Source organism: Anomaloglossus baeobatrachus, assembly GCF_048569485.1.
Source record: "Anomaloglossus baeobatrachus isolate aAnoBae1 chromosome 5 unlocalized genomic scaffold, aAnoBae1.hap1 SUPER_5_unloc_21, whole genome shotgun sequence".
NCBI lineage: Eukaryota > Metazoa > Chordata > Amphibia > Anura > Aromobatidae > Anomaloglossus > Anomaloglossus baeobatrachus.
The window spans coordinates 635,005-661,110 of record NW_027441797.1 but is presented as its reverse complement, the minus strand read 5'-3'; the positions used below and the strand labels follow the sequence as shown (position 1 = coordinate 661,110).

The window sequence follows — 26,106 nt, the reverse complement described above, 5'->3', positions numbered from 1 at the left end:
TATTATTAAAAATGTTTTTAAGTTGCAACGGTTCAAGAATGTGCCTCCCGTAAGGGAAGATTACATATGCTTAAAATTGTTAGTATACTTGTAAAATTGTTTTATCTTTTTCAGTTGAAGAAACAAAATAAACTGGTGGTGGATGGGCAGCCCGCGGACGGTCTGCATTAAACCAAGGGGGAATGTGACGCCCTGGACTAGCCAGGTAGTCACAGGTAGGCCCCTGCACTACACCAACCTCCTAAAAAGGTACCAGCAGCCAACCTAAAAACCCTGAGTCACCCCTCTCAGGTTCTGACGTTCACACCCGGGGGCAGAGCCAGGCGGTTGGCCAAATAGTCTAATAAATAACACATTTGCATTTACTCGTGTCCTATTTGAGTGCTTGGGATCTATTATACTATTCAGCAGATGAGGGAGACCTTGGTCAAATTTCAGTTGAACGAAGTTGGGGGTAGATGTCAGAGGAAGAAAGCACGGTTATAACCTCGCCACCACAAACACAGCGAGGACTTGGTCCGCATGGATGTGTGACGCCCTGGACTAGCCAGGTAGTCACAAGTAGGCCCCTGCACTACACCAACCCCCTAAAAAGGTACCAGCAGCCAACCTAAAAACCCTGAGTCACCCCTTTCAGGTTCTGACGTTCACACCCGGGGCAAAGCCAGGCGGTTGGCAACGCCCACCGAGGAGTTCGGATGGCCTGAAGTGGGAGAACACACACAGAACGTGGAGACGAGCTTTGAAAGTGAAAGGGAGAGGAAGGAGAGTAGGGAGAGAGAGACAGGAGGAGAAAACGTCTGTCAGGGGTCTGGGTCGTAGCCCGGATTCCCTGTGGCCAGGAGGCAGACGGTGGTGGCCTCCTTGTAGGAGCTGGGATTACAGCCGGTGGAACCGTAAGGAACGGGGCGGGCGGTGGCCAGATTGGAAACCGGAGCACCAGGAGGGGTACTCAGACCCAGAACTAGGCCAGAAACCACTGGACCGAGTCGAATTAACTGATTTGGGTCTGGACTTTAGGTCCTTTCCCATCCAAGGCCTGACTGAAGACAACAGCCCACCGAGAGGGATAGAAAGCCACCGCCCAGGCATAGAGATCCCACGGGCCAGCGTCTGCGGGCAAACGGGCTCTCCCGGGATTCACAACGTCGGGGAGCGGACTACCGTTGAAGCAAAGGAGTCACAGTGCTATTAAAAGTGAGGTGCAGGAGAAAGGCAGAAACCACCAACCTGAGAAAGGGGAAAAGCGCAGCCGGCTGCGGGCACCATCCACCATCTTGTTTGGTTTACTAAGGACTCCAGTGTGTCTGTAATAGTGAGTACAACAGTGCCCTCGGGCCGAGCACCGCATCAACACTGCCCTGCACCCTCACAACCACCGGGCCCGGGGACCAACTCCTCCTGCCCACGGAGGGGTCAACACCAGGCTGCATAACACCGTCCCCGGGAGCCTAGTTAACGTCAGCGTTGGTGTCCACATTCACCACAACCCGTGGGTGGCGTCATGAACTTAACCCCCCAAACAACCGTGGCCCCGGCCGTGAACATCCCAACCGAACACTACCCCTCACGTAGCGCTAGCACCCTTCCAGAGCGACGTGACCCCCGGGTCCGTGAGGAGCTCTAGCCACCCACCGAAGAGCACGGATCCGAGCGGCTCGGCACCTGGGGCGGTACAGATGCGCAAGACACATGAGCGCCTTCTTGCTGCACTACCTACAACATGACCCTCGGATTGTCCGAATTAGAAGTGATGATGACTACTGGGTTGCCACACTATTAGATCCCCGGTACTAGCGATGAGCCACCCTCTAGAGGCTCGAGTTCGGTTCAGTTCGTCGAACGGAGGCGGCGTTCGAGTTCGATTCGGCGAGCCAGTCAACGAACCTCTAGAAACCCCATTGAAAACAATGGGAGGCAATTACAAACACATAAAAACACATTATAAATGTACACATACAGTTAATAAACATTGCCATAACACTTACCGGTCCCCGCGACGTGTCCTGCACTCTGTCTCCTGATGCTTTTCCTTCCGATAATCGCTGCGTCCTCCCGATAACTAGCACTGATGATAGGATCTATTGTGATGTCAAAATAGCATGTGACCAGTCACGTGTTTATTATCTCATTGGCTACAGACTGGTCACATGGCTAGACGTCATTGCTAGGTCCTGTCAGTGCATCTGTCCGGTACGCGGTGCTCGTTTGTGCATCCCCGTGTATCAACGAGATGCTCTGGCACATGGTAGGCTCCCCGTTCTGCTTCCCCATTCCGTTATTCACCGGCTGCCACAGCCGGTCAATAACGGAGATCACCGTTGCTATAGCAATGCGCCTGTCAGCGGTGACATCACCACTTACAGCACGCAGCTGCTGCTCTCTTACTGAGTGATATAGACTGCACGGGAAGCAGCGTCTTTCCCCATGCAGCGCTGCTGATGTAGCAGGGCTGCATGGGTTGAAGGAGAAAAGACAGAAGACCATGGATCGTGGAGGGATGCGAGGGAGTAATAAACATGGAGTCTCTAAGTATGTCTGTGTATTTATTTCTATTAAAGTATTTTTTCTCTGTGTGGTGTGTTTTTTTTTAACCCTTTATTGGAGATTCTTAATGGCCGGGTCAAACTTGCCTGACATTAAGAATCTCTGACTTAATACTAGCTTTTTTTACTAGCTAGTATTAACTCATAATTACCCAGCAAGCCACCCGGCATCAGGGCAGCTGGAAGAGTTGGATACAGCGCCAGATGATGGCGCTTCTATGAAAGCGCCATTTTCTGGGGCGCCTGCGGACTGCAATTCGCAGCAGAGGCGCCCAGAAAGCTCGGGCTAACCTGTGCTGCGGATTCCAATCCCCAGCTGCCTAGTTGCACCCGGCTAGACACAAAAATGGGGCAAAGCCCACGTCGGTTTTTTTTTTTTAATTATTTCATGAAATTCATGAAATAATTAAAAAAAAGGGCTTCCCTATATGCTGCAGAGCTGGGGTCGTAGAGCTCACTCTTTCACTATCAGTGATCGCTGAGGGTTGTGTGATCTCACAACCTGGAAGTTCCTTTCGGGGGACATTAAGGACACTTCCAAACGTTTTGGTACTGGATTATATTTAGAAAATTCACTAATCTGCAGCTCTCCATTGCTTTAGTAAATAAAAAAGGCAGTCACAGATTTGTGATAAGCAATATTTAAAGAGAAAGTCGTCATTGTGCTAGAAATTGGGGGATATTACTCCAGTAACAGTGTCAGCAGCAAATTCACCCCATAACAGTGCGTCATGACCACATTTTTACAATTTATTTTCCCTATTTTCCTCCTTTAAAACCTAGGTGTGTCTTAAGGTCCGAAAAATACGATAAGTTTAAAAAGAAAGAAAATGGTTCTTTCCCTCACCAATTCTTATTAGAGCACTTGTAGCCAATTTTTGGATAAAATCCTTTGAATTCTAGTACATCGTGATGGCTTCTCCCATGTGACTCCTGTGACAACAGGACTTGATTAATGATAAAAAAAAACAAACCATTTGCCAAATTCTAAAAGCAAGAATGGCTACTCTACTCTACTGTTGGTTTTCTGATGGTCGGCAAGACTTGATTTACCAGTTAAACATTTCAATTATTCACAACATGAAAAAGGTTCCTTCCCTGTGTGGCTTCTTCACATGTTTAACAAGATCTGAGAATTACATTTTCCACATTCAGAACATAAAACTGGTTTATTTTGTGTGCTTTCTTTGATGGTAAACAAGTCCTGATTTCCATTTAAAACATTTCCCACACTCTGAACATGAAAATGGCTTCTCCTCTTTGTGACATCTTTGATGTGAAATAAGTATAGATTTCTGAATAAAACATTTCCCACACTCTGAACATGAAAATGGCTTCTCCCCTGTGTGAATTTTCTGATGTGTAACAAGGTTTGATTTTCGTGTAAAACATTTCCCGCATTCTGAACATGAAAATGGCTTCTCCCCTGTGTGAGATCTTTGATGCAAAACAAGTTCTAATTTCTTAATAAAACATTTCCCACACTCTGAACATGAAAATGGCTTCTCCCCTGTGTGCATTTTCTGATGGCTAACAAGATCTGATTTCCGAATAAAACATTTCCCACACTCTGAACATGAAAATGGCTTCTCCCCTGTGTGAGATATTTGATGCAAAACAAGGACAAATTTCTGAATAAAACATTTCCCACACTCTGAACATGAAAATGGCTTCTCCCCTGTGTGCATTTTCTGATGTCTAACAAGATCTGATTTCCGAATAAAACATTTCCCACACTCTGAACATGAAAATGGCTTCTCCCCTGTGTGAATTTTCTGATGTGTAAGAAGGTTTATTTTCTGAATAAAACATTTCCCACACTCTGAACATGAAAATGGCTTCTCTCCTGTGTGAATTTTCTGATGTTTAACAAGGTTTGGTTTTCGTATAAAATATTTCCCACACTCTGAACATGAAAATGATTTCTCCCTTGTAGGAGCCGTTTCATGTTCCACATCCCTTCTGTAACTTTTATTTTGCTTATAATTCTGTGATAAATCGGAATTTTGGACTTGTTTCAAAAGATCAGATGATAAAGCTTTCCAAGGAAGGACTGGAGGTATATCTGGGACAACAGCATGCTCTTCATATGCATCATGTGTGATAGTTTGATCATCTGTTTTAAATTCTGAAGATATTAGAGGTCCATCTGAATTCCTGATACAGTCATCGGCTAAAAATAAACACAATGTTATTATTTTTTAATGATATAATTTGCAAAGTAGATTTATTTTTTTAAACCATAACATAAGAAATTAAATTATGAAACAAATTATTCTGAATCTGTTGTCCAATTACGAGATCGAAAGGTTGCTTTACACGCAGCGACACCTAGGACCCGTCACACGGACTTACCTACCTAGCATCGTCGCTGTGGTCGGCGAACCGCCTCCTTTCTAAGGGGGCGGTTCGTGCGGCTTCACAGCGATGTCACACGGCAGCCGTCCAATAGAAGCGGAGAGGCGGAGAAGCAGCCAAAAGAAGGTGACGCCCACCTCGTTGCCGGAGGACGCAGGTAGGGTGTTGTTTCTCGTTCCTGGGGTGTCACACGTAGCGATGTGTGCTGCCTCAGGAACGACGAACAACCTGCGTCCTGCAACAGCAACGATATTTGGGATTAGAACGACGTGTCAACGATCAACGATTAGGTGAGTAATTTTGATAGTTAGCAGTCGTTCGTACGTTTCACATGCAACAACGTCGCTTACGAGGCCGGATGTGCGTCACGAATTCCGTGACCCAAACGACATCTCGTTAGCGATGTTGTTGCGTGTAAAGCCCTCTTAAGAGTTACATCTTCATTAATTCGGATCTCCCATTCCTAGCACCAATTCTCTGGAATGTGCTACAGTAAATAATCTGATTGATTGTCGCAATGTGACTGTAGGATAATGAGGGACAGGGGGCTCCTATACTTTCCCTCATGCTAGGAGACCTTAGGCTATCCCTAACCTCTGGATTACCCCTGAACAAGGAAGGAAGGGGCAGGAGTATGATGGAAATACAGATTAAGACAGACGCGAAAACCAAAATTCAGACACACTGCAAACTCACAGAAATAAAGAGTGAGAGACTAAGGAGAAAAGCAAGAGCAGGAAGGCAGAAACAAAAAGACAACAAGGGTTAACACCACAACTGCTCACAGCAATAATGCACAACAACCACTAGTTTGTATCACAACACCTCACCACATCTGTATAGGTAAACTATTAAACTATAGCTGGCATTAATGGAATAGTCCAGCCAGCATATACAGAAGGGGAGCGAATGATACTGGCTCCTCTACAGTATGTGATCAAAAACATTAACAAGGAGCTCAGCAGAGAATAAAGCCTGCTTTACACGTGTCAATTACACATGCGATCTCGCATGCGTTGTGACATACCCCCATCGTATGTGCGGCACGTTCAATTTGTTGACTGTGTCGCACAAACGATTAATTCCCGTCACACGTACTTACCTTCCATACGACCTCAATGTGGATGGCGAACATCCACTTACTGGAGTGGGAGGGACGTTCAACGTCACACGGCAGCTGGCCAATAAAAGCTGAGGGGCGTAGATGAGCGGGACGTAAACATCCCGCCCACCTCCTTCCTTCCGCATTGCCGGCGGGAGCCGCGGGACGCAGGTAAGCTGTGTTTATCGTTCCCGGGGTGTGACACACAGCGATGTGTGCTGCCTCGGGAAACATTGAACAACCGCATGTTCAATTTTTAGTAATTGAACGACGTGCATGCGATGAACCTTTTGACGTTCAATTGCAATCGCACGGAGGTTTCACACGCCACAATATAACTAACGATGCCGGATGTGCGTCACTTACGACGTGACCCCACCGACACATCGTTAGATTTATTGTAGCGTGTAAAGCCTGCTTTACTCTTGCTAGTCTTACTAAGTATGTGGTTTGATGCCTGCGTCTGCCTGCGCTGCTCACAGACATCAGAAAAGTGAACATGCAGAGTGCCAGAATCTATAATTTCTACAAATCCTGATGCCACCATGACAGTTGGCTATGTCTGCAAGCATCTCGTTGTGACATTGATCCACAACATAGACAATTTAAAAAAATTTTTTTTTCCAAAGACAAAAATCAAATAGAGACACATGCCAAATATTTAATGGGCTTCTCTGGGACTGTAACATTGATGGCCTATCCTTAGGCTTTGTAACCAAAGTAGGTAGCAGAGTCTTGCTGTCTGCACAGATAAACATTAAGGCTCCAAGACCGGCAATGTACAATGAAAATTGATGTCAGGGACTGAAGTGAGATTTCTGGCATAGGGAACGCCGCAGTTTGTTATAAATTAGAGAAATGGTGGCATCACACGTTTCTTCTGGCCAAGCTCTGCCCATTTTGGCAAAGCTGGTTAAAATTGGCGTGAAACCTCCAAAAGTTGCACAATTAATTTTTAGTACATTCATTTATTATTGACTGTAGAATGGCTATGACGTATCAATGTTTGGAATCAGCGGTACAAAAAATGTTGATGAAATAGAGAATCATGACTGTAAGGCACTAGAGTCTTAATAAGTGCTGAGAAAACCGTGCAATGTAAAAACAACAACTGTCATCATAATCAAAGCAAACAAGAGACTATAACAATATAGCTCTGCAGTGCAGCCAGGCCAACCATCTGCCTTTATAAAACCCTTCTCCGGTCTTCTTTCCAAGCTTATTGAGCAATTCACTGGGGGCAAAAAGGGGGTTTTCAGGTTCCATCTGGTACCAACCATCAATGGTGTATTTACTAGTGTCAAGACCAACATAATCCAAAAGCTCAAAAGGACCCATTGGGTAACGGGCTTCCAATTTAATTGCAACATGCATGTCTTCCTTCGATGCATGACCTCTTTCATGAAGATGCACGAATTACATTAGTTATGGTACCAGAAGACGGTTAACAATGAACCCTGGGGTGTCTTTACAGGACACAGGCATTTTTCCTAGTGTTTAACTGAAGTCCATGAGAGAGTCAGAAGTCGTTTGGCTAGTCATTGCTGTCTTAATAACCTCCACCAGCTTCATCATTGGTACTGGATTAAAGAAATGCAGCCCTCCGAACTGATGCTGCCTAGTTGTGGAGTTGGCTATGTCAGTTATTACCAATAAGAATGTGTTGCTGGCAAATATGGTGTGTTCTGGTGCAATCTGTCCAGTGTCTTGATTGGTGCGTTTTTCACTTCCAAGTTTTCTATTTTGGCTTCCACCACCAGATAATTGCTGTGCACCACGGCCGCTGGGTCTGTGCTTGTGCTGAAGTTTGAGAGCGTTTTGTTGATGAACTGTGAAGCAGCCTCAGGCTTGTCCGCAAACATCTTCTTAGTGACCCTTTTCAAGCTGTCTTCAATACTTTTGGCAGACTTTTTCAAGATGTCATCAGTCTGGTCCACTAAAACAACAACAGTGTGTCTGGTTGCTGCAGCTACATGCACTATCCTGGCAACCATCAGGCCTCCTCCGATCACAGTCACGTGCTTTATAGTCAGCTTCTTCGCGGTGGCGCTGGAGGTCATACATTTCGCTATGAGCTACCAGCAAGAGGAGGCCATGTCTGCTTGCACTGTTGGGAGCTGAAGGACATGCGAGTGATGTCAGCACAGCGCGCCATGATGATTTAGTCGCACGATTATTTTTTCACAACTGTGTTGCACAAAAAATTGATTGAAAAGTGATTTCTGACAGAATTCTGGCATAATTGCTTTGAAGAATCAAGGTCTAGGTGTCAAATCTCCTTCTGTAGGTGTCTCCAATCCTTCCAGGGTAGTTTGCCAGTAGTTCACATTCTCTAAAGCAATAATTTTATTAGATATTTTTTGGTAGTTTAAAAATTTGGTATTTCAGTGTGCGGCTGTAACTTTTATTTTTCTATTATCTAGCTATCTACACACACACACACACACAAACACACACACACACACACACACACACATACACACACAGAAACCTGTCTCCTCTTCAGCTTCATACTCCTGCAAGTAAGAGACCTTTGGTCACATGACGTGATGTCAAAAAGGTTCTTGAACAGTCCTATAATCGGCATATAAACACTGGGGCCGCTAGGAAAATGGGGGCCCTGTAAAATTGTCCTGTTTGCTCTCCCTTTCCCCTAATGCCGAATCACCATGCCAGCCTGTCTTCTATTCAGTTCTTTTAGACTCATGCAATTAAGAGACCTTTGCTTACATCATGTCACATGACTTCATCAAAGGTCCTTAAACAATCAACTTCCGAATGCAACTGATAAGGTCCTTAAGAAAGTGGGGTTCCTGAGAAATTGCACAGTTTGATTCCTCCTAACACTAGCCCTGACTGTAACCAGGGCTTATTTTTAGGGAAACAGAGTATTCATGAACCCTCTGCAGTTATTTGAGTTGCCTTCATAACAACATAGAGAAGACACTAGAAACAAACAGAAGAAGCAGAAGCAAAGAAAATACAGCTGAAAAAACCCAGAGCAGAAAGTCTAAAAATGTAAACACAAAATTAGTGCAGAAAGTACATGAGTAGATATCTCTTACTGGATAGAGCTGGAGGAAACACATCCTGAGGAACATCGGGATCTTCCTGTTTACAGTCCTGTGGGAGAAGAGGACAGGGACATCTCTCTGGTGTTGTCCTCTTACTGGATAGAACTGGAGGAGACACATACAGGGACTGAATTAATTCCTTACATACAGATAATTATAGGCCTTGTGTATTTAGTCCTGTCTATTACCTGGTGATGTGAGGGGCTGGGGAACCTCCATCATGACGTCCTTGTACAGATCTTTGTGTCCTTCTAAATACTCCCACTCCTCCATGGAGAAATAGACGGTGACGTCCTGACACCTTATAGGAACCTGACACATACAATGATACCGTCACCCCCGATCCCTTCATAGTGTTACTGTCTAATGTCCCAGCATTCCCAGCAGTGTCACCTCTCCAGTCAGCAGCTCAATCATCTTGTAGGTAGGTTCTAGGATCTTCTGGTCATTGATGTCCTCATGTATCGGGGGGTGAGGTGGAGGCCCCGTGATTGGGCTCAGGGGTCTTCCCCATCCCTCAGACACAGGGGCCTGACAGCGCTCACTAGAGGTCTTCTTCACTACTGTGTAATCCTGGTTATGGAGAGACACAGTAATAAATCTCACTACAGACATTTCCAGAGTCCTCACCTCTCCAGTTCTGTCCATCTGTTATTCCCATAGATAAGAATGATGTAATGTGACGTCATCAGAATCTCTCACCTCTCCAGTAAGCCGGAAGAGGATCTCTAGGGTGAGGTGTAATATCCTCTCCGCCATCTTGTCCCTGTTCATATCCATCCTTGATGGGGCAATCAGGAGAATTCTCTTATATAGAGGATCTCCACTTAGAGGATTTGATATTGTAGGGACCTGAATGGGGAGAAGGTGATGATGTGAAATCATAAAGAATCCTGTACAGTAATATAATTACTGGAGACTTTATATCCGATCACTGGCTGCAGAAATAACGCTAACATGTATGACATGAAGAAGAAGACAATTCATGGCTGCAGTAACCGAAATGAAGAACCTCTATCCAATAATATTACGAAGTGGCTTCTCTTCCACATGTATGGCACGTTACTATTTTATAATATTAATCTGTTGGTTTTTGTTCTCTGTATGTTTGCAGGAGTTTAGATTTCCAGATTTTTTTGGCTGATTTTTAAACGACAATTTTTTTAAATAGTTACTGTAGAACAGTGACACAGAAGAAGATGTGGGTGTGCGGGAGGACGAGAAAACCAACCAGGGCCAGGAAGCTGCTGCCAAGGCAGATAAAATAATAGGATGCAGTGAACGAGGCACAGATGCTCCGGACAAGAACAGTTTTGCCTCTATACAAGTCACTAGTGCGGCCACACTTACAATATTCTGCACAATTTCGGGCTCCAGTGAATGAGGAGGACATAACTGAACTAGAGCGGGTGCAGAGAAGAGCGACCATTACAGGAATGGAAGGTCTGCACTAGGAGGACAGGTTAGCAAGCCTGGGGTTATTCATTTTGGAAACACAAAGGCCAGGAGGTGATTTTATGTAGAAGTATATCAGGGGCATTGCTGAGATATTTCTAATGAGCTTTCAACTGAGGCCTGCAATGATGACAAGGAAGTTCAGTCATAATCACAGATGGGGATTCTCTACTGTAAAAGCAGTGAGAATATGGAACTCTCTGACACATGATGTGATAATTCTTGATAGACTACAAAAATTCAAGGTGGGCTTGGATGCCTTCCGTACAAAGTATATTATGGCAGGTTATCAGTACTAGATATTGTGATGGGACATTGATCCAGGGAACTAGTCTGATATTTTTAGAGTCATGAAGGAATTTTGCCCCTTGAAAACGTATTCACACCCCCGGAACGTTTCCACTTATTTTCACGTTACTCCCACAAACGTAAATTTATTTTATTGTGATTTTATGCGATGTACCAGCATTAAGTAACAAGTATTTGTGAAGTGTAAAGGAAATGATAGATGGTTTTCTAAATATTTAAAAATATAAATCTGAATATTGTGATGTGCATTTGTATTAAGCCCCTTGTAGTATGATGCCCCTGAGTGACCAATTGCTTCCAGAAGTCACATAATTAGTAAATTGAGTCACCTGTATCATTTATTCTCAGTATAACTACAGCTGTTTTGTGAAGATTTCATGAGTTTTGTTTAAGAACATTAGGGATCAAACAGCATTTTGAAAGCCAAGAAACCCACCAGACAGGTCAGGGATAAAGTTGTGGAGAAGAGTAAAGCAGGGTTCAGTTATAAAAAAAAAAATAGCTAAAGCTCTGAACATCCCACTAAGCACTTTTCAATCCATCATCCAAAAATAGCAGGAGTATAAAGTGGAGACATGAGGGTCAATGGGTACGCTCGTCTGCTGGCCTGGCTGTTTTCAGAAAGACTGCTCGGACCAGGGCTCATCCCACCGAATGCCCGCACTCCTTCCTTGTGGGCAGAACATTACTCAGACAAAACAGGGTGAGGTAACCACACCTTGGTGAGACATTATTAGTTCACCAACAGGCAAACACGTATCGTACATTTCCAGCAAGATCACAAGATGGTACAAACGACAGAGTCTCACCCATCAATTGGCTCACAAGGGTTTAGAATATTTGTGGCTTTGGGGCTTCAGGGCCAACTATTCCAATCAGTGGCACTTCGCTTTTGATGAGCACCCACTGAGAGGAGATAGCAGCAAGCTATAAACCTGACTGAGCACAGCAAGAAGTGTATCCAGGCAACTAAATTGTCCTCACCTGGGTTCGCCAAGCAAATATGTGGGCTCAGCATTAAGCAGGGAAGCAAATCTGTGACCCTCCAGGTGAAACCGTGGCTCCTATGCTGAAGTCTTGCAAAATGAATGTGGTAACAGGAGCAAAGCCTTTTTGATATCCCTCAGTTCTCATTTCAGGTTTTTGTGTATTACAGGATTGGTAGGAAATGGCTGTTCTCTCACTGGTTCAGTTCAATCTGACTGCATAATATTCCTCTAGTTGATGTAGTCAAAGAGGCTGAGGCAATCAACATTTAACAGACAATAGGGCTCTGGTCAGTCTGACATGAAACAATGGCTAACTTCTCTTAATTTGCCAATCGAAGGCACAATACATCTGACCTAATTAAGAACAGTTCTCTCCTCACACAAGAGGCCAGATGCGGAGTTGTCACATATAGCACAACTGAAAAAGTACAAAGCCATGGGCGTCCACCTAAACTGACATCCCAAGCAAGGAGAGCACTAATTATAGAGAAGCAGCCAAGAGGCTTGTGGTCAGTGGAAAAGCAGAAGCGATCCAGAGCTCAGGGGGAAGATCTGGCCACCGGACAACTATAAATCATAAACTCCACAAATTTGGTCTTCATGGAAGAGTGGACATTTTTAAAAGCAAAAGAATAAGAATTGAAAATTGCTTCACCGATGCCTTAATCCAATTTACCTGAGGCCCCCTTCACACACGTGTCTCCGGTACGTGTTAGGTCTGTTCCTGCACGTACCGGAGACACGGGCACACGTAGACCCATTAAAGTCAATGGGTCTGCGCACACGTGCGTGTTTTGCCATGGAACGTGTGGAGCATACGCGTGTCCGTGTGTTCCACACGTAGATATGTCCACGTTTTCTCCGGCATCACGGGTGTCACACGGCCCGCATACGGACCACACAGATGTAGTGTGGATGCGGTCCCGTGTGAAAACGTGCCGGAGAAAACTCACGTGTCAGAGACAAAAATTAACAAATCTTTGCTCACCTTCTCCAGCCCTCCTGTCTCTGCTGTCACTTGCTGCCGACCGCCGCTCATTATGCACATTTAATATTCACTTCACTCTGACCAGAAGCAGCAGCAGCGGGGAGTTGGCAGGACCGAAGACTGAAGTTCAGCACCACGTACAGCTACGCCAGGGACAGGTGAGTTGAAAGTTCTCGTTCTCCGTGTGTTATCCGTGATAACACACGGAGAACACACGTAGTGCCATAAACACGGCTCATGGAGGGGAAAACGCACCTTTGACACGTCCGTGAAACATGTCCGTGAAACACGTGCGTGATTTTCACGGACGTGTGAAGGGGGCCTGAGACAGAGCTGTTTTATAAAGTAGAAAGGGCAAAAAATGTCACCTCTAGATGTGCAAAGAGATTGGTAGCAGTAATTCTAGAGAAAGGTTTGTTCTGCAAAGTATTCACTCAAGGGGCTGAATACTAATGCACATCACAATTTTTATATTTCTTAAAATGTTTAGAAATTCATGTATAATTTCCTTTATACTCACAAATATTTGCTACTTTGTGTTGTTATCACATAAAACCCCAATAAAATCCACTTGTTTGTGGCTGTAATGTAAACAAACATGGAAAAGTTCACCGGGAGTGAATAGTTTTTCAAGGAATGGTATGTTTACCTTCAACCTAAAAAATGATGAAATTTTGTCAGAAATGTTCTCCAGTCCACACCCGAGATATTTTATGCATAGCAAATATTTTGGTGCAATCTTGCCGCCATTTAGGAACACGAGACATTTTGTACTAAAAAGTTGCAAACAGGTTAAAAGGGAAAAATACAAAGCGTTTCTATTGTGCGCAAAATTCATCATCCACTTGCTCCATTCTGAAGAATCTGGAACAAAAAACATTAATTAATACGAGAAGATAAAAAAAAAGTGACTTAGAAAAAACCCAACAGAATTGATGAGTTGGATGTAAGATTTGTGGTGCGGAGCCCGTTATACCGGCAGACGGGATGTGACCGGAGGCAGAAATATTCACAGAAGGGAAAGATTTTACACTTTGTAGATAAATCCTCTCTTCCCGGGATGTAACGGCCTCTAATGCCGGGATCACACGGCCGGATAAAGAATCATCACAGCTTCATCCAGAAAACTAGGACAAGTCTTTTCTTATTTGTCATCCATATACAATCCGGTATTTACAGCTGCTATTAATAATTTACAAGACCATTTACAGCTTCCTCCATTACAGAACTGCAATGTATCCATAACACAATGTCTGCTGTATGGTGGAGCTGGTGGGAATCTGATGATTTGTGCAGACACAGACCTGAATGGACGAGTCTCACCCGATTTACGGAAGGCACTAGAGGATGCTGGGATTATTCTCACACGCAGATTCAGTCAGTGAGAAAGAAAATCCCCATCTGCACTGCCACATCCAATAACAATGGTCTGAGGGCGAGACATTGTGTTATTTTATGGACAGCACTGAAAATACAGTAGTGTGAACGAGGACTAAAAGAAATCATCAAAGCTGTTATCTCTCCTAATCCTGCCATCTCCACCGCTCTCATTACACAAATATAACACATATAATACTGGAGGATAAAACAAGACTGAGCACAAGACCTTCACAGCCGTCTACACATCATAGGGGGATTTCATGGCCCCTTCTCTCCATCTACCTGATGATCCTGAGGAACATCGGGATCTTCTTGTTTACAGTCCTGTGGGAGAAGAGGACGGGGACATCTCTCTGGTGTTGTCCTCTTACTGGATAGACCTGGAGGAGACACATACAGGGACTGAATTCATTCCTTACATACAGATAATTATAGGCCGTGTGTATTTAGTCCTGTCTATTACCTGGTGATGTGAGGGGCTGGGGAGCCTCCATCATGACGTCCTTGTACAGATCTTTGTGTCCTTCTAAATACTCCCACTCCTCCATGGAGAAATAGACGGTGACGTCCTGACACCTTATAGGAACCTGACACATACAATGATACCGTCACCCCCGATCCCTTCATAGCGTTACTGTATAATGTCCCAGCATTCCCAGCAGTGTCACCTCTCCAGTCAGCAGCTCAATCATCTTGTAGGCGAGTTCTAGGATCTTCTGGTCATTGATGTCCTCATGTATCGGGGGGTGAGGTGGAGGCCCCGTGATTGGGCTCAGGGGTCTTCCCCATCCCTCAGACACAGGGGCCTGACAGCGCTCACTAGAGGTCTTCTTCACTACTGTGTAATCCTGGTTATGGAGAGACACACTAATAAATCTCACTCCAGACATTTCCAGAGTCCTCACCTCTCCAGTTCTGTCCATCTGTTATTCCCATAGATAAGAATGGTGTAATGTGACGTCATCAGAATCTCTCACCTCTCCAGTAAGCCGGAAGAGGATCTCTAGGGTGAGGTGTAATATCCTCTCCACCATCTTGTCCCCGTCCATATCCATCTTGGATAGGAAATTTTCTTAAACAGAATAAAATCACTTAGAGGATCCGATATTATAATGACCTGAATGGGAAGGAGATGAGCCGAAATGTAAAATTAATGGACATAAGGGAGGAAGATATCACTTGGGTACTAAAAAATATTCAACATGAAATGTGCTATGTAAATAGTACAACTGTAAAAGTAGCACATTATCGTTATAAAAAAACAATCCTTCATACAACAATGTGAACGGAAAAATGAAAAAGAGTAATTGCTCCCGGAATAAGAGTAGGAAAATACAAAAGTGCAAAAATAAATAATTTCCCAGTTTTTCGGGTAAGAACAGGACAATGGAATTAGGATTCGATGTGTTCTTGTTTCTAACGGAAGAAGAGGGGCCACACATGGCGTACGGATCTGTGCACTCGCTGACGCGCACAATTTATCACCCATTTCTTGTATGAAGGCAGCAAAAGAGTGAAAATCATCCAAATTACAAAATGTGCCCACATTATATTTCACTCCGAGACTAGAAAAATTATGCAAATACTAAAGTTTAGATATTAACTGGTTTCGGAGCTTGTAGACTTTAACCCCTTAATGACCGCGGGTAGTAAAATTTTGTTTTAGTGGTCATAGTGTTAATCCCCTACCGCTGCTGCCGGCAAACAATAAAGAAATAAAGTGTACACCGCCCCCCAATATCGGAACATTTCTGTGGTTTCAGCTACCAAGGGTAGCTCAGACCCTGGAGATCATGATTCGGGCCGGAAAAAAATGATTTATCTCCCACCTAGCATGATCAATCATATCAGAAGGGAGATAAGTCACCTACCCCGGTCCAAAGGGCCCCCAGTCCCATGCCCCACCTGATCATCTAAAATGGCCGGAGCACAGGCTGCACTCATCCTCATCCTCTGAGTTCTGTCGTATCTGACATGTCAGATGTGACATCAAAGTTCTCCCCAGGTCCAGCCAGGTCACCCGTGAATCCCCGGTCTTGCGTTACCTTCTGCAGAGACGATCCCCCACAATCCCTCCTCTTCCTTCTCAGAAGATCCTGGCCACATGTGCAGAGTGGCTCTCAGATGGCTCCCTGCTAGTAGTGACACTGAGCTTACTGCACCTCACACTGCCGTGCTGTGGACCCGGGGAGTGTGAGTGCAGTATTACTGCACCCACACTCCTCACATGAAGGGTTTGCACTTCCAGAAAATGGGAGATATGTTCTCTGAGTGTGCCACCCATATTCTAGAAGGTCCAAAGTCGTTGTATGACCTCCAAATTGGATTACGGCAGACCGTTTTTTTTTTCTTTTTAATAAATTAGTGAAAGAGGGAATGTGTTGGGGAGTGTTTTTTTTTAATATTTTTTTTGTCTTTTTTTTATTTCCCCATTTGCCATCGCACCAGGGCAATAGAAGAGCCGGGGCGAAGTGCCAGGATTTGCGCGTTTAGTGGATGCGCCACTTCTCGGTGGCTGCAGCCTGCTATTTTTAGGCCGGGATGGGCCAAATAACCATGGTTCTTTCCACCCTGAGAATACCAGACCACAGCTGTCCATTTTACCTTGGCTGGAAATCAAATTTGGGGTGTCTTAGTGTGATATTGTGGGTTATGTACTATTTTCTGTGGGTTCATGTTTTGGGCGTGGTGGTCTGTCTATTCGATATATTGTTTGTCATGTTAAGTCAGGTTATATCCCCTTGAAGTGCTTCTGTGCCTAGGTCTGGGGGAGGGGGCCTGGAATCCACCAAAACTCTCTGTTTACCTGAGAGATTAGTGATTCTGGGTGAGACTTAGGGTACCGTGTCACTAAACGATGCACCAACGATCCCACCAGCGATACGACCTGGCAGGGATCGTTGGTGCGTCGCTACATGGTCACTGGTGCGCTGTCAATCAGGCATATCTCACCAGCGACCAGCCACCAGCGACTCTGCGCTTGGTAACCAGGGTAAATATCGGGTAACTAAGCAAAGTGCATTGCTTGGTTACCCGATATTTACCCTGGTTACCAGCGTACTCCGCTTAGTGCTGGCTCCCTGCACACATAGCCAGGGTACACATCGGGTTACTAGGCAAAGCGCTTTGCTTAGTTACCCGAAATTTACCCTGGCTACGTGTGCAGGGAGCCAGCGCTAAGTGGTGTACACTGGTAACCAGAGAAACTATCGGGTAACTAAGCGAAGTGCTTAGCTTGGTTACCCGATATTTACCCTGGGTACCAGTGTACACCGCTTAGTGCTGGCTCCCTGTATACGTAGCTAGGGTACACATCGGGTTACTAAGCAAAGCGCTTTGCCTAATTACCCGATATTTACCCTGGCTACATGTACAGGGAGCCAGCGCTAAGTGGTGTACGCTGGTAACCAGGGTAAGTATCGGGTAACCAAGCAAAGCGCTTTGCTTAGTTACCCAATATTTACCCTGGTTACCAGCATACGCTGCTTACACAGAGTCGGTGCTCGTTGGTCTCCCACCGTCAAACACGCCGATGTGTGCTGCACAGTGGGAGACCAACAAGCAAAAAAATGAACCAGAACAGTGTGTAACGATCAGCGATTTCACAGCAGGGGCCAGGTCGTTGCTTAATGTCACACACAGCAAGATCGCTGATGAGGTCACTGGTACGTCACAAAACCTGTGACTCAGCAGCAATCTCGCTATGTGAGAAGTACACCTTACAAGAGAGAAGAAACAAGATTGAACCTCTGAGGGAGACGCTGAGGCTGTGGCCAGCACCCCAAAGACACTGTGAGAAACCCAGATTTCCCAGGAGAAGGACTGCTGGAGGAGTGTGACTGAACTCCGGGACATTTATGCCATTTCTGGACTAGTTTTAGCCTCCGTGTGGTGGATTATTTGATGGTCATTCTATATTGCATGGAATAAATATGCTTTGGATTGTTCACTCATCTCCCGCTGTTAATTGTGTGATATGGGAGAAGGACCCCTTCACAGGGGGTCCCCACTTTTTTTTTTATTATGTATATATTTAAAAAAAACAGCATGGGGAGACCTTCATTTTGGAATACCAGCCAAGGTGAAGCTGCCAGCAATGGTCTGCAGCCGTCTGCTTTACCCTAGCTGATTTTTTTTTGTTTTCTTCAATTATTTTTTTTTTTTTGGGGGGGGGGGAGGGGCTAAATACAAGGTTAAACACAATTTAGTGCGCCATGAAAGTTACTAAAGGGTGCCAGCTTAGAATATGCGGGGGGGGGGGGGGGGGGGGGGGGGGTAGGACATTATATATGTGTTTGACATCTATTTATCTAGCCATCTATCCATCCATCCATCCTAGCTTATTAGGTTATGTGCCCACGACAAGGATTTGCAGCGGTTTGGACGCAGAGTGTTTTGACTGCAATGTTGTGCAGTACAAGCTCAGTAGCGGGATGTTTAGAAATCTCCTGCCCGCTGTGCTGCTTTTTTCTGCAGCATAAACTAATCAGCGGCGCGGCTTCCTGAGACGCAGGGTGTCAGTTTATGCTGTGGAGATGAGAGTGTTCTTCGCAGGGAGAATAAAGTCCGCAGTGGCCTGAACCTGGATTGTGGGCACGGGCAGCTGCATTCTCATGTGGACAACACTGGCATCTGCGCAGAAGGGCTGACACTGCATCCTAGATACAGTGTCGCCGGATTGTGGGCACACAGCCTAAAAGTGAGAAATTTGTCACTACAGCAACATTTTTTGTGAACTACCTGTGGAGTCAAAATGCTCACTGTAACGCTGAATAAACGTTTTGAGTGGTCTAGTGTCCAAAATGGGGTCCCTTGTGGGGGGTTTCTGCTGTATAGGTACCTTAGGAGCCTTGCAAATGCGACATGGTGCCCGCCATTTATTTCAACTTTTCCAAAATTCACATGGTGTTCCTTCTGTTCTGAGCCCTCCCTCAACTGTTGTGTGCACTTTTTGGTGTTTCCTCTTGAAAAAGTGAGAAATTTGGTGCTAAAGCAACATTTTTGTTAAAAAAAAATGAACGTTTTCAATATGACGACCTAAGGTAATCAAATTTTGTTAAGTACCCGTGGGTTCAAAATGCTCAATGTATCCCTGGATAAAATTCATGAGGGTCTAGTTTCCAAGATGGGATCACTTGTGGGGGAGCTTCACTGTTTAGGCATCTTAGGGGCTCTCTAAACATGACATGGCATTTGCTAATGATTCCTGCTAATTTTACAGTCAAATGGCGCTCCTTCCCTTCCGCGAGCAGCCATGCGACCAAACAGTTGATTTCCACCACATATGAGGTATCTGTGTACTCAGGAGAATCTGCACAATACATTTTATGGTGTAATTTTTCTGTTACCCTTGTGAATAAAAGCTATCTGGTTAGAGTAACAATTTTGTGGTAAAATTATATATTTTTTTTTTTTATTTTCACGGCTCAATGTTATAAAATTCTGTGAAGCCTCCGGGGGTTCCAGGTGCTCACCAAACATCTAGAGAAATTTCTTGAGGGGTCGAGATTCCAAACTGGGGTCACTTGTGGGGGGGTTCTGCTGTTTAGGTACCTTAGGAGCCCTACAAATGCTACATGGTGCCCGCAATATATTTCAGCCAAATTTCCTTAACAAAATTCAAATATTGCTCCTTCTGTTCCGGCTCCTCCCATTTGTCCAAACAGAGGTTTCTGACCACATGTGGGGAATCACCGCGCTCATAAGAAAGTGGGTAATAAACTGTGGGGTCCACTTCTTGGCGTTACCTCTTGAAACCTGTCAAAGTGACACTGGTCAGAATTGTAGAAAATGGCCGAGTCATGAAGTACAAAACTGGCTCCGTCCTTAAGGGGTTAAACCATACCTCCCAACCGTCCCGGATACAGCGGGACAGTCCCTCTTTTGAGCATTTGATCCCGAGTCCCGCCCGTGAGGCTGTTTGTCCCGTGGCTCCGCCCACCCACTGTAGCCCCGCCTCGCTGTTTCTCCCTTCTATTCATTACAGAGTCGAGCGCGCACCTTGAAACTCCTGTGACTGCTGCTGAGGTATGAATCACCCCCTGCAGCAGAGCTGACCCCCCCCTGCAGCAGAGCCGCCCCCCCTGCACCAGAGCCGACCCCCCCCTGCACCAGAGCCGACCCCCCCACTCCCCCAGAGCGGACATCCCCAGTCCCGAAGCCTGCGTTTCTCTGCAGCTGTTCTCTGATTCCCCGTGTGCGGCTTCTCACTGCTGCAGACACGCGGGGAATCAGGAAGCTGAGGAGACCGTGCAATCAGCACTTCTCTCTCCTGCAGATAGCACTGGCCAGTAATAACCTATGCAGAGTTACATCTGCAGACTTCTATTAGCTTACCGATCAGTGGTCTCCTGCCTGTGGAGCTGCTGGGTCCTAGCTTCCCAACAGGTTCAGCTCTGCTTTATCCTGGCTCCCCTACCAGTTAAAGGGAACATGTCAGCAGAAATTTCACAATAAAAATAAAAGATTCCCCTCTGCAGCTCCTGGGCTGCTTCTAGAAAGGTTCCTGTTGTTATTGTGCCCCCTTTGAGACCTACAAAAATACTTTATGAAGTCTTACCTTTTTGTATGCAAATGTGTTTTTATGGTCACGGGGGCGGGCTGTCTGGCGTCCGTTATTCCCCCTCCTGCCGCTTTACGCAGTCCCCCATTGCTCATTTACATACACAAGGACGCCTTCCTCATGTAACTGTCCTCCCGAAGTTTTGCGCATGTGAACGCTTTTTCAGGTGATTGCGCAGGCGCGAGATTATGGGCGGCGCTGTGATTGTCATCAGCAGCGTTAACCAAGTACCCGCCCATAATCTCGTGCCCGCACTTTTCCCTCTGACTCCACCGTTAAGCGCAAGTGCTGGCCATATGAACCATGTTACCTATTACTGCTTGCACGAGATTATGGGCGGGTACTTGGATGACTTTGCTGATGACAATCACAGCGCCGCCCATAATCTCGCGCCCACGGTAATAGGTAACATGGTTCATATGGACAGTGCTTGCGCATAACGGTGGAGGCAGAGTGAGAAGCGCGGGCACGAGATTATGGGTGGGTACTTGGATGACGCTGCTGATGACAATCACAGCGCCGCCCATAATCTCGCGCCTGCGCAATCACCTCAAAAGCGTTCACACTTTGCACAGTGCTCAATCCCGCGAGAGTGGCACTGGGCATGCACAAAACTTCAGGAGGACAGTTACATGAGGAAGGCGTCCTCATGTATGGAAATGAGCAATGGGGGACGGCGTACAGCGGCAGGAGGGGGAATAACGGACGCCAGGCAGCCCGCCCCCGTGACCATAAAAACAGATTTGCATACAAAAAGGTAAGACTTCATAAAGTATTTTTTTAGGTCTCAAAGGGGGCACAATAGCAACAGGAACCTTTCCAGAATGCAGCCCAGGAGCTGCAGAGGGGAATCTTTTATTTTTTTTGCTAAATTTCTGGTGACAGGTTCCCTTTAAAGGGAACCTATCAGGTGCAATCTGCACTCAGAGCCAGGAGCAGTTCTGGGTGTATATTGCTATTCCCTGCCTAACTGTCCCTGTATACACTAGCATAGATAAAGGCATCTATAGAAAAAGTATTTTTAAAGAGCTTATATCTTATGCTAATTAGCGCGGGGACTAGTCCCAAGGGCGTTACTTCACTTGGCAGGTCGGCTCACATAGCGTGTTAGTACTCACACAGGGGCGTAATAACATGCTAACATGCTATGCGAGCCGACTAGCCAAGTGAAGTAACGCCCTTGGGACTAGTCCCCGCGCTCATTAGCATAAGATATAAGATCTTTAAAAATATTTGTTCTTGATCTCTTTATCTATGCTAGTGTATACAGGGATGGTTAGGCAGGGATTAGCAATATGTACCCAGAACTGCTCCTGGCTCTGAGTGCATATTGCACCTGACAGGTTCACTTTAAAGGGAACCTGTCACCAGATTTGGGGCCTATAAGCTGCGGCCACCACCAGTGGGATCTTATATACACATTCTAACATGCTGCATACCTCCCAACCATCCCGGATACAGCGGGACTTTCACGCTTTACGTTGTTTGTCCCGTTGCCACGGGCGGGACGGCCGGCTCCCGGGCTCCGCCCACCCACTCTCCCCGCCTCACTGCTTTTCCCTCCTACCATCCTAGTAGACGTGGCATAGAGAGGAGCGCTGCCTGTGCTGCTGCTGGTACAGTAAACTAATCTCCCCAGCGCTGATTTCCCTCCCTCCCCCCTCACCCCCGGCCGCCGCCTGCCCCCCTGCCGCCTGTCTGTGCGGGCGCCCCCCTGCCGCCTGTCTGTGCGGGCGCCCCCCTGCCTCATTGTGCGGGCGCCCCCCTGCCTCATTGTGCGGGCGGCCCACCGCCTCTCTGTGCGGGCGGCCCGCCGCCTCTCTGTGCGGGCGGCCCGCCGCCTCTCTGTGCGGGCGGGCGGCCGGCCGCCTCACTGTGCGGGCGACTGGCCGCCTCACTGTGGCTGCCTGCGTGTCCGTGCTGGAGGCCCGCCGGCTGCCTGCGTGTCCGTGCTGGAGGCCCGCCGGCTGCCTGCGTGTCTATGCTGAATGGGTGTGGATGGGGAGTGGATATGGGCGTGACTGTGAAATGGGTGTGGTTAGGGGGCGTGGCCTAAAAATTTGCCCAAACTTTGTCCCTCTTTTCCTTCTTTAAAAGTTGGGAGGTATGGTTAAACTGAATGTAAATGAGCCGGTCAGGAATAGCGGGAAACTGGTCCTGAACTCGTTAAAGTTGAAAATAGCTGAGACATGAAGGGGTTAATGATAATGATGACCCCAAAAAAACAGAGACCCTGCACCTACCTCCACCTGCAGAGCCGCACACTAGATATATAATACCCTGCACCTACCTCCACCTGCAGCCGCACACTAGATATATAATACCCTGCACCTACCTCCACCTGCAGAGCCGCACACTAGATATATAATACCCTGCACCTACCTCCTCCTGCAGAGCCGCACACTAGATATATAATACCCTGCACCTACCTCCACCTGCAGAGCCGCACACTAGATATATAATAACCTGCACCTACCTCCACCTGCAGAGCCGCACACTAGATATATAATACCCTGCACCTACCTCCACCTGCAGAGCCGCACACTAGATATATAATACCCTGCACCTACCTCCACCTGCAGAGCCGCACACTAGATATATAATACCCTGCACCTACCTCCACCTGCAGAGCCGCACACTAGATATATAATACCCTGCACCTACCTCCACCTGCAGAGCCGCACACTAGATATATAATACCCTGCACCTACCTCCACCTGCAGAGCCGCACACTAGATATATAATACCCTGCACCTACCTCCACCTGCAGAGCCGCACACTAGATATATAATAACCTGCACCTACCTCCACCTGCAGAGCCGCACACTAGATATATAATACCCTGCACCTGCCTCCACCTGCAGAGCCGCACACTAGATATATAATACCCTGCACCTACCTCCACCTGCAGAGCCGCACGCTAGATATATAATACCCTGCACCTACCTCCACCTGCAGAGCCGCACGCTAGATATATAATACCCTGCACCTACCTCCACCTGCAGAGCCGCACGCTAGATATATAATACCCTGCACCTACCTCCACCTGCAGAGCCGCACACTAGATATATAATACCCTGCACTTACCTCCACCTGCAGAGCCGCACACTAGATATATAATACCCTGCACCTACCTCCACCTGCAGCCGCACACTAGATATATAATACCCTGCACCTACCTCCACCTGCAGAGCCGCACACTAGATATATAATACCCTGCACCTACCTCCACCTGCAGAGCCGCACACTAGATATATAATAACCTGCACCTACCTCCACCTGCAGAGCCGCACACTAGATATATAATACCCTGCACCTACCTCCACCTGCAGAGCCGCACACTAGATATATAATACCCTGCACCTACCTCCACCTGCAGAGCCGCACACTAGATATATAATACCCTGCACCTACCTCCACCTGCAGAGCCGCACACTAGATATATAATACCCTGCACCTACCTCCACCTGCAGAGCCGCACACTAGATATATAATACCCTGCACCTACCTCCACCTGCAGAGCCGCACACTAGATATATAATACCCTGCACCTACCTCCACCTGCAGAGCCGCACACTAGATATATAATAACCTGCACCTACCTCCACCTGCAGAGCCGCACACTAGATATATAATAACCTGCACCTACCTCCACCTGCAGAGCCGCACACTAGATATATAATACCCTGCACCTACCTCCACCTGCAGAGCCGCACACTAGATATATAATACCCTGCACCTACCTCCTCCTGCAGAGCCGCACACTAGATATATAATACCCTGCACCTACCTCCACCTGCAGAGCCGCACACTAGATATATAATACCCTGCACCTACCTCCACCTGCAGAGCCGCACACTAGATATATGGCTGCTCTGTGCTTCCAGGACCTGTGATGATGTCACATGGAGGGGAGGAGTCAGGGGTCACATGATCAGCTCCTCAGTGTATGCAGGACTCTGCTGTGCTGGTTGTCATGGTGCTGGATGAGGGGAAGTTTATGTGTGGGGTCAGGAGGGGTTTACAGTGTGGATGTAGCAGAGCCGTGTGTGTACGAGGTGTACGGAGCGGAGCCGCGTGTGTACGGAGCGGAGCTGTGTGTGTACGAGGTGTACGGAGCGGAGCCATGTGTGCACAAGGTGTATGGAGCAGAGCCGTGTGTGTACGAGGTGTGCGGAGCGGTGTGTGTACAAGGTGTACGGAGCGGAGCCGTGTGTGCACGAGGTGTACGGAGCGGAGCCGCGTGTGTACGAGGTGTATGGAGCAGAGCCGCGTGTGTACGAGGTGTGCGGAGCAGAGCCGTGTGTGTACGAGGTGTACGGAGCAGAGCAGTGTGTGTGCGAGGTGTACGGAGCAGAGCCATGTGTGCACAAGGTGTACGGTGTGGAACCGTGTGTGTACGGAGCGGAGACGTGTGAGTACGAGGTGTACGGAGCAGAGCCGTGTGTGTGCGAGGTGTACGGAGCGGACCCGTGTGTGTGCGAGGTGTACGGAGCGGAGCCGTGTGTGTGCGAGGTGTACGGAGCGGAGCCGTGTGTGTGCGAGGTGTACGGAGCGGAGCCGTGTGTGTGCGAGGTGTATGGAGCGGAGCCGTATGTGTACGAGGTGTACGGAGCAGAACCGTGTGTGTGTACGAGGTGTACGGAGCGGAGCCGCCTGTGTACGAGGTGTACGGAGCGGAGCCGCGTGTGTACGAAGTGTACGGAGCGGAGCCGCGTGTGTACGAAGTGTACGGAGCGGAGCCGCGTGTGTACGAAGTGTACGGAGCGGAGCCGCGTGTGTACGAGGTGTACGAAGCGGAGCCGCGTGTGTACGAGGTGTACGAAGCGGAGCCGCGTGTGTACGAGGTGTATGGAGCAGAGCCGCGTGTGTACGAGGTGTGCGGAGCGGTGTGTGTACAAGGTGTACGGAGCGGAGCCGTGTGTGCACGAGGTGTACGGAGCGGAGCCGCATGTGTACGGAGCGGAGCCGCGTGTGTACGAGGTGTGCGGAGCAGAGCCGTGTGTGTACGAGGTGTACGGAGCAGAGCAGTGTGTGTGCGAGGTGTACGGAGCGGAGCCATGTGTGCACAAGGTGTACGGTGTGGAACCATGTGTGTACGAGGTGTACGGAGCAGAGCCGTGTGTGTACGAGGTGTACGGAGCAGAGCCGTGTGTGTACGAGGTGTACGGAGCAGAGCCGCGTGTGTACGAGGTGTGCGGAGCAGAGCCGTGTGTGTACGAGGTGTACGGAGCAGAGCAGTGTGTGTGCGAGGTGTACGGAGCGGAGCCATGTGTGCACAAGGTGTACGGTGTGGAACCGTGTGTGTACGGAGCGGAGACGTGTGAGTACGAGGTGTACGGA

At 47.3% G+C, this 26,106-nt stretch overlaps 1 protein-coding gene and 1 pseudogene across 1 annotated transcript; both read right to left on the bottom strand.

Annotated features, from left to right (window-relative positions):
* Window positions 1–3,696: 3,696 nt before the first annotated feature.
* Window positions 3,697–14,758, bottom strand: LOC142258991 (uncharacterized). Its single transcript, XM_075331531.1, has 7 exons — window positions 14,665–14,758; window positions 14,484–14,581; window positions 9,783–9,932; window positions 9,474–9,653; window positions 9,269–9,392; window positions 9,072–9,185; window positions 3,697–4,719 (listed from the first exon to the last, which is right to left on the bottom strand). Exons 1-7 carry the CDS (start codon window positions 14,747–14,749, stop codon window positions 3,716–3,718), a joined length of 1,755 nt encoding a protein of 584 aa, XP_075187646.1. The 5' UTR covers window positions 14,750–14,758; the 3' UTR covers window positions 3,697–3,715.
* Window positions 7,147–8,102, bottom strand: LOC142258994 (hydroxyacyl-coenzyme A dehydrogenase, mitochondrial pseudogene; annotated as a pseudogene).
* Window positions 14,759–26,106: the final 11,348 nt, after the last annotated feature.

Coding starts and splice junctions, on each gene's coding strand:
- LOC142258991 (XM_075331531.1), bottom strand. CDS start 14,749: ATGGAGGAGTGGGAGTATTTAGAAGGACACAAAGATCTGTACAAGGAC. Junction 9,654..9,782: donor TCTTCCGGCTTACTGGAGAG/GTGAGAGATTCT, acceptor CTCCATAACCAG/GATTACACAGTAGTGAAGAA. Junction 9,393..9,473: donor TTGAGCTGCTGACTGGAGAG/GTGACACTGCTG, acceptor TGTATGTGTCAG/GTTCCTATAAGGTGTCAGGA.